At 43.7% G+C, this 9,147-nt stretch overlaps 1 protein-coding gene across 1 annotated transcript; it reads right to left on the reverse strand.

The window, feature by feature from the left end:
• Nucleotides 1-1,425: 1,425 nt before the first annotated feature.
• Nucleotides 1,426-5,528, reverse strand: dmrta2 (DMRT-like family A2). The gene is made up of 2 exons (XM_071487779.1): nucleotides 3,776-5,528; nucleotides 1,426-3,314 (listed from the first exon to the last, which is right to left on the reverse strand). The coding sequence occupies exons 1-2, from the start codon at nucleotides 4,233-4,235 to the stop codon at nucleotides 2,422-2,424; spliced, it is 1,353 nt and encodes a 450-aa protein (XP_071343880.1). The 5' UTR covers nucleotides 4,236-5,528; the 3' UTR covers nucleotides 1,426-2,421.
• Nucleotides 5,529-9,147: the final 3,619 nt, after the last annotated feature.

Consider the following 9,147-nt stretch of genomic DNA (forward strand, 5'->3'; position numbering starts at 1 on the left):
GAAGGTGGCGCCGTTGTTCTTTTAGAAATGCCCAGCTGTCCGTGGAGGCAGTGAAACCCCAGGGTGGGTGGAGAAAGTGCCAGAGGTGTTTCAACTCAGTGGGTCATCTATACACCAGTGTAACCAGCGGCAAAGCTGTGGCGTAGGAAATGAGTAGACTACAGAATAATGTTATTTAAAAAATTTTATTAGAGGGACGAAGAAAGTTTATTTTCTTCTCCACCATAACCCTGTAAGATCTGAACATTTGCCGTCCATGCAAGTTTTCAGATTTGGCAATAATAATAATAATAATAATAATAATAATAATAATAATACATTCGTTCTAAACGAAAAATAGACCTGATTTTGAATTCATTCACCAAATATTCTTATAAGCTACTGATATGATTGAGCTCGACTTCACACCTTTTTACTGAACGTCCTCGTGTTTTTACAAGATTTCTTGTAACAGTTATATTGGATTTGACTGGTAATTGGTTGATTTGAATCCACCACTTTATGAAATAGTCCAGTTTATTTATTCTAGTCTAATAATTAGGAGTTCATCTAATAATTGGATTTAATGACAAACAAACCGTAAATAAGAGGCTTTCGGGGTGTCCGCCAGCTGGGGGTGGTCTGCTGGCTCGGTATAAAAGTGTAAATGCTCCAAATAAAAAGTCAATATTTTCTTACTCTTTCACAGCCACACCTGCCACCGTCACTGTCTATACTTACCCCTAGGTTAGAACATCAGGCATGTTGTGAAAAAAAAAGCATACTGTCCGTCTGAGTCTGTCCATCAGCCTTAAAAAGACATTTCAAAAACTCAGCTCCACTCATGAGCGTGGACTCTTCTTTTCTGAAAGGTTTTGGCACCAAAACAAAAACAAACACACTTTATGAAATGTGTGTAACGTGATGCGTCACTGCGGGTTCGTGTCATACGTGTGTGTGTGTGTGTGTGTGTGTGTGTGTGTGTGTGTGTGTGTGTGTGTGTGTGTGTGTGTGTGTGTGTGTGTGTGTGTGTGTGTGTGTGTGTGTGTGTGCCCGCAATCAACCACTTTATTTACACTAAATTACAAAAAAAGAAATATATCAGGGCGTTTTGTGTGAGTGGTCTATGTTTATATATTTTATTTAAATTCTGCTGAATGCAGCTTCTCTCCATTTTTCTTATCCATCCGTCATTTTTTTTTTTTTTCATCCGTTCTTATTTTAGTCTCAGCGGTTTTTATTTGAAACGCAGGCTCCCATCTCTGTCAGTGAACACCTGCCTCATTCTGCTGATCTCTTCAGGAGGCGTTCAGGTGCAAAAACAAGACTTTCACCTGCCAGGGGTTTAAATATCTGACACATTTGGAAGATGTTCAGCTTTTGCATCAGGGCGGGTAACAACGCCTTTTTGAAGTGGCCTTCACAAATGAAAGGCTTTCACACGTTGATGGTGCCTCATATTCTTATTGCAGCCCCAACACTCAATAATGCTACTTATCCCGTTTCTTTAAAATAACATTTATTTCCAGCATATTCATACAATGTGACAGCACAGCTTGTAACATTTGAAGAGGAACTGACTTGATCCAGCACTTTGTCACAAAATATTTGAGCTGACTAACAGATAAATGAAAAGTCAAATATAGCATAGTATTTCATATTACCAAATGCAATATATAATACAGGCAGTTGGAAACAAACTAAAACAAAAAAAAAAAAAAAAAGGTGAGATAAGTGAAGTAATACATAAGAAAAGGATGGCATTTAGGCTACACATCATTAGTTAAACTTTTACAACAGGACATAGGGTTAACATCCGTAAGCTACATGTTTTAATAACTTAATTTTGCCTCGTTTATTATTCGATGTGTGTGAGAGAAATGCATACTTTTGAAAATTATATTTTAACTTCAGTTTCAACAACCAGCTGAAAAAATCGGTGGGCTTTAAAATAGTCATAACTCTCTAATAAATCATTTCTTCGTTACTTCATTTTATTTTAAATCCTGCAGAGGTGACGTATAAATCAGTGATAAAAGCATGTATATGTAGATTTAGCTTTTTGTGCATCTGGGTTTACTTTTTTTTTTTCTTTCTTTTTTTTTTTTTTTTTACTTCCCCAGCTTGGTCGTGATTTATTTTGAGATCCATAAATATCTTTTCAGCTTCACCTTATTTTATCGATGGCATAGTCAGGCTTATAAATTGGGAACGTCATCCAAACCTTTGTAGTCTAACATATAAAATTATTTTTGAAAATTACACATAAGTGGGTTTAGTCCCCCCCCCCCCCCCCCCCCCCCCCCCAAACCATTTGACTACAAGCCAGATAATCCTATTATGTACAGTAGCCTGTAGCCAAAACACATCACAGATTTAGAACATTCAACACTTGTGGCTACAAATACAATGGGATGTGTCTCTGTGGTCAGTCCACCCGCCTCACTGTTTGTCCGGCGTGTTGTTGACCAAAGGCCCGTACAGGCCGCTAGCGTAGCCTTGCTCTTTATGTAACATTGTCCTGTCCCTTATCAGGTCGCTAAAGGCATAGTCCATCGGGGGTCTGAAGCCCAGAGTCGGCATCAACCCGGTGGTGGAATAGGGCGTCATGAAAGCCAGTCCCCGGCTGTGCGCAGAGTAGGCCAGCCGCAGTGGGTTCAGTCCCAGGTGGGTGCCCAGAGGATAGGTGGTGGGGTCGGCGCCGAAGTGAGGGGCGTTTGGCTGGAGGGGAGAAAACGCAGAGCGGTTACTCAGCGTCATGGCCCCCGGTAACATTGGCCTCGTCGGGGCTGTTGTGGATGTGGAGGACGGCGGTGGCTGCTGCGCGTTTTGGAGCATCCTCTCTGCCGTCCACGTCTCCTCTGGCCCGGCCTTGTCGTGGCCCTGATGGGCGCTGCTGTTGTTGAGGATCTGCTCGATGGCCTGCACCACATCTTTACCGCAGCCCTGCAGGACGAGCTCCAGGACGCTGCGCTTGTGGCTGGGGAACACTCGGGTCAGGATGTCGATGGCGTTCATGTGCCGGGAGGCCGCAGAGGAAGGGGAGGGCTCTTGCTCGTCTTTGTCGGTCTCAGAGCCGGAATCAGAGGCCAGGGAGCTGACGGACCCGGGAGTGTCCTCTCCGTCTTTTAAGGGCTTGGACACCGGCGAGTTGATGAAAGACTCGCTGTCTCCATTCTCTGAACCTGAGCCTCCATGACGGCCGTCTGGGGACGAAATGCCCGGGGCCGAGTCACTCTCGGTGGACGTCGGTTTCCCCACAGACTGCTGAGGGGTGGCGGACCCGGAGTGCTGGCTCTTTGCGAACAGCTCGTACTTCTGGATAGAACTTGAATCTGTTGACACAAGCAGAACATCGCAGTTTATAAGACACAAAGTATGAATGGTACAGTAGGCCAGTGTCAGCCAGGGGTCAGTTTGTGATAGTCAGGGAATAAAAACTAAATCACGAGTGACATCTGTGAGGCTCACAGATGTCACCGGGTCAGTCACAATCTAAAATACCCTTTTAAACGCACCCTGTTTTAATATTAAAAGATCAACCAAACATCACTATTCTCAGTAGCCTGCAGCCGGTTGTGTCACTTTACCACCGCCCTGCAATCTCACCAGAATCTGCCTGTAACAAGTTTAACATAAATGGGTGGAATGACACACGGGCTAATTTTCGGGCCTTTCTTACTGAGATGGCGAGGTTCAACTTTACTGCTCTCTGACGCTCCTGTTAAGTCACAAACATCCACCTGCACTGAACCAACCAAGAGCTAAACTTCTGAACTCCAGCTGCCGCCCTCACCTGAGTTGCTCTCGCTGCTGACAGAGCCAAACACCTCGTAGTTTGGACGCGGGGGGATGATGCCGTTGGCGGCGGCCAGGGCGAGTCCCTCCGCCGTGCCGTAGAGCAGCTGCAGCTCCCGGGCTTCGTTCTCCTCCTGCGCCTGCTGCCGCCGCAGCGCCACTTGCGCCGCCATCACCCGCTGTCTCTCTGCGATCAAGGTGCACTTGGCGCACATACAGTCCTTCCAGCGGCAGTAGCGCTTGTGGCCCTTCAGCGCGGAAACGACGCCGTGGTTCCTGCAGCGGGCGCACTTCGGGGTGCGTGGGTACTTGTCCGTGGCGCGCAGTAGGAGCGGAGGGCCGCGCAGCAGGTTGCTGGCCATGGACACCGGGATGGAGGCTGCCGCGGCCGCTGCTGCCGCTCCTGGGTGGACTTGAGAGGCAGAGGAGACTGTGGGGAGCTCCGGTCTCAGATCCATGCCCGTGTTCCTCACTGATGTGACTAAAGCTTAAACAAGAAACCGACGTTGCTCTGAACGATGTGTGTTGGTTAGACTAATGTCGAGCCGATCACATCTGCTCGGCGGTTCTCAACATCTCTGGTTCAACGATGTCTGTCTACAGACGAGATTACCATGCAAAAAAAAAAAAAGAAAAAAAAGGAAAAAAGATCTATGGTCGAAAATCTAATGGAAACTGTCCGGGAGTCTGTCGAAGAAGCAAAAATATGAGTAGATACAATCGACTTTATATCCGAAAAGAGCAGGAGCCGAGAGGAGCGATCATTCCTCCCCGACATAAAGTTAAAACTGTCCAGGAGGAGCTGAGGTTGTTACTCGCCGCAGCCTGAGACACTAACTTCCTCCTGAGATTGTCAGTGGATACAGATCCCTCTCTCCCCTCTCTATTGTTGCTCCTACGTTTTCATTAGACAAATTTGACAACAATGTGGCGTCTGTCATTGGCCAAAGGGGGAAGGAGCAATCTGATTGGCTTGCCTCTTTTTTCAACTGTGTCCACCTGAGTTCTTTTTCCAAATATCAAGTGTTAAGAATCTGAAGGGAGTTCCCGGAAAGCTCAAATCGATGCAGTGTATGTCTAAAAAAGATTTTTTTTTTTTAAAAATAGATTTTAAACAATAGCCTATGTTATTCCATTTAATGGGGTAAATCAGCTTTATCATAGCGTGGCCTTTTTTTTTTTTTCTTTTCTTTTTCCTTTTTCTTTTAAAATCAAACAGGACACTAAAATTACTCAAATTTTCATCCCTTCCAAGTACTTCCTTTCTTAAGAAATATTCTGTATCATTTGGCCATGATAGTCAGTGCATAACATCGTCATCCTTGCGCCCAGATGTGTTTCATTAGACCAATTTAAGCCTTATGTGTCCCCCAAAATAAAGATGATGCCTGGCTGTAATATCGTCCGTCTGGAGGGTAAGTATCATTTATTTTATCGATTCAAGAAGAGGCTAAATTTGCCCTTTCTGGGAAAAAGGCTGTATTTGCAGCAGGTTATTGACTGCAGAAAGCAAAGCTATTGACGATGCTAAACGGTTAACTTGTGTAAATGATTTATAATCTCGCCTGGTCATCGTTACATTACCTGGAGCGAAATCTGTGTGACAGTTTGATTTATGTAGCAGTTCAAATGTCTGTTTCATCTGTTTAGAGAAAAAAAAAAAAAAAAAGAAAGAAATCGAAGTATTCAGCAGACGCCTGGAAGACTGAATGAATGAATGAAATGATGGAGTCATGGATTAAACGCGCATGGCACACCACTGGTTTTTTTCTGTCTTTATTTCGTTTCCCCCCCCACTGCATTTCTTCCTCATCACGTTGAAACTGTAACATAAATATCTCTCAGTGTAAAATGACTTTTGCAATAACGATGAATCACTTCATATTGTGTGCTGTATTTTTTTTTTTTTTGCTTTGTTTTTGTGCCTGCAGCGCCGAACATCAAAATGTTGCCCTTTATTCAGTTTTCCTCCAGCGCTCCACGTCGTTTCATGAAGAAAACGATATTTAACTTTAATTGTTTCATCCGCGTTTGTGCACGAATATACCACATGTTCACTTAGTGAGCCCATGACAGCAGTTTTAAAAATCATTTCACATTTTTCAGTGATTGACTTTGGTTCCACGAAATAATGATTGTTTTTGTGAAGGGTTATATTGTTAACATGACTTCATTTATTTCCAGATAATCATTCGGTGTTATTTATTTTCAGCACGTAATCTGAACGTGCACCATAAATTAATATGTGAAACAAATATATTTTCATTAAATAGTTCATGCGTTCATGGAATATTGCGCATAAAAATAGCGAATAATAATAATAATAATAATAATAATAATAATGCCTGAAGAAAATAAGATACACGCAGTCTAATTAATTAAATTTAGCTGTCAGCATGAATCGCCTTTAACACTATTATAGTAATAATAATATAGGCCAATAATAAGTATTATTAATGCTGGAAAGTTCATAGGCGGCTGAAGACAAAGAGGTTTCTTTTTGTTTGGGCTCAAATTTCTCATCTTCATTCTTAATGTGAAATTCATCTGTTTCTAACTTTATCAGACTGAAAGAGAGAAAACAAAAAAAAAAAAAAACAGGATTTAGAATTGATTTTCCACCATCTCCTCGATAAAGTGTAAAGTGAGCGTTTCGCGCTGACTGGGGACTCGTCCTCCCACTGCCCCCACTCCCTGACTAACCATAACACCGTGACGCCTGCAGAGATTTGAGAAGTCCGCGGCGCGGAGCGACAAAAGGGCAAGGCGCGCAAACCACCTGCTTCCTCACCTGTTCACTCAGGAGATGATTCACGCAGCCTTTTCAGTTCAGATCAAAAAGATATACTTTTTTTTTTTTTTTTTTTTATATCAACAATTGTCAGTCCCTCGGAGGAGGATAACAACAGTCTTGGTGAACAACTATTACTACTACTACTACTTGAGGCAGATGAAGGGAGAAATGGCTGCTCGGTGTGCAGCCCTGCCTCTCTCCCCTCCCAGGCTCATTGTTTACTTTCTGAATCACTGTAAGCAAATGCCATCTGTTTCCCCCGCCGCTGTCATCTGCACCTTAATTACCTAGCCAACGGGCTAATAGAGACGATATTAAAACTACATCTTTTTGACATTCAAAGTAATTATCTGCATATAGGCGACGATCCGACTCAGATGAAAATTGCCCGGCGCCCTGCTTGGTGAAGTGATAGTTGCAAACTGCAGAGAAGGCCCGGCGCCCACTGGAGACACTGAGGTGTACGGGCTGCTGTATACTGTCACCTGCAGCAGGAGCAGCTTTAAAAAAAATAAATAAAAAGAAAAAAGACATCGGCCTGCATTTCACCACAAACAGTCTGCTCGCTCACAGTGTGTTGTTGCGTTGGCGTCGTCTCTTCCCATTACGCACAATTTCCACTGTTGACACGAGTGGATTTCGAGTGACAATGACTTGGACTGGACACGTGTTTATTGAGCTATATTTGTCCAAACGGAGCTGATAAAAGCCCCTGAGTTGTTTAATATTATCACAAGTGAATTAATTGTGGGGGTCCACTTAAATTAACAGCGGCTCCACGATCACTCATTTCATCCACGGCGTGTAAACCTGGCCGGTTCGGGGGTTATCCCGGGCTATATTTATCACTTTTAGTTTGGCTGAGCCCAACGGAAAGTTCATTTTTCCAAGGATATGCTTTATGATAGGGATTAAGTTCACTTTTATTCCTCCTGGCCCAATTAAAAATGCCCCCCGCGCAATTAAAAGTGACTGTGAGCACTTAGAAAATCCAACATTCTTTTAACCACTTCATTAGGCCTATGCGTCCAAAAAAAAAAAAAAAAAAAAAAACCATGCGATGCTTTCATTTCTTTCAGGAAGGGTACAGACGAGTGGGTTTTTAACACCCTTTTAAGATCACAACAAAGGCCATGCTTGACCCAACATATGTAGCAGCATGTTTCCGCTGCCCCCCGCACCCCGGTGCGGCTTTCTAGCGGCCTCTCCCACTGCCGCTGCCCCGCCCGCAGCCCGGCTTTGCTCGGATCCCCTCCCGCGCTCTCCCGCCGCAGCAGCCGGCTCTGTCACACAGAGGCAGAGGTTAGAGTAGCAGTTAGACAAGGGGCCGCGGAGAAAAGAAACGCACGGGGTTTTTCACACAAGTATTTACACGCTTGACGGGCACACCGAGTAGGCCCGGGCTTATAGACAAGAGGCTGTTAACCTGCCACTTCACACCAGATCCACTGCGCCGGGGAAATGGATCAGGCTTAATGCATTCCTTTAAAGGCAGAGTCAGGGGAGCAGTGAGGGCTGGACACACATTTAACACATTGTTGGGCCGGTTTATAACCTGCTTTTCTATGCTGACACACAACAGTAGCATGTAAATTCAGCATTTGAAATATAGAATATAGACATGTGTCCAAGCCTGACACACTAAAGAAAAAAGAAAAATACAGTAAGTTTCTAAATATACTGGGTGGTGATGAGGTCTCTAATTGCTCATTATAAATATTCATATTAATCCCGAGTATGAAAATAACAGTGGTGGAAGAAATGTTCAGGATACGCATAGTACAGCCCACTCCAGTAGCACGTAAAATAGGCTACTACTTATACGCCAAGTAAATTCGTAAGTATTAGCAGCAAAATCCAGGTAAAGTATCAAAAGTAAAAGTACTCATTAGGGCATAAACATGGCGCCTGTGAGAGTAGCCTATATTATTATATATCAGGACTGTTAATACTGATGTGTTAGAGGCATTATGATGATGCCTTTTGGTTGAGATTAAACTACCCTTTATTGCACTGTTGGCTGATTTGATCTATAATAATTCATCATTTTGTATATAACATTCACTAAAGCAAAATAGGCCGGAGTGGAGCAGTAGCATTGAATGGAATCACTCAAGTAAAGTAAGTCCGTCAAAAGTGGATTTAGGTGGAGCGCTTCAGTAAATATAACCTAGTTCATTACATTCCACCACTGGAGGAAAAAAAAAAAAAAAAAAAAAATCTGGTTAGTTTGCAGCATGAGCAGCCTCGCAAAGGTCACAAACAAAGACAAACATGTAGGCGGAATTTCAGCAGGGCCGTGTGCTGAAGAGGCACTTGAGCTGCAGAGAGGCAGAGAGAGCATCACTCCTCACCCGCTAGAATAACACTTATTTGTAAATGGGGGATCACCCTGCCATGGCGTATGAATATTTCAAAGATTTGAAGGGTCCCTCTCTGCCAGAGCTGTTGGCCAGGACTCAGGCAATCTCTCTCTCTCACACACACACACACACACACACACACACACACACACACAAATACCGTTTTTGTGCCCCCGAGGTAGGTTGGCAGGGATTATCTTTGTTTAATGAATG

Source organism: Trachinotus anak, unplaced genomic scaffold (genome assembly GCF_046630095.1).
Source record: "Trachinotus anak isolate AG129_WGS33_773 ecotype Australia unplaced genomic scaffold, CSIRO_AGI_Tana_v1 ptg000010l, whole genome shotgun sequence".
NCBI classification, from domain to species: domain Eukaryota; kingdom Metazoa; phylum Chordata; class Actinopteri; order Carangiformes; family Carangidae; genus Trachinotus; species Trachinotus anak.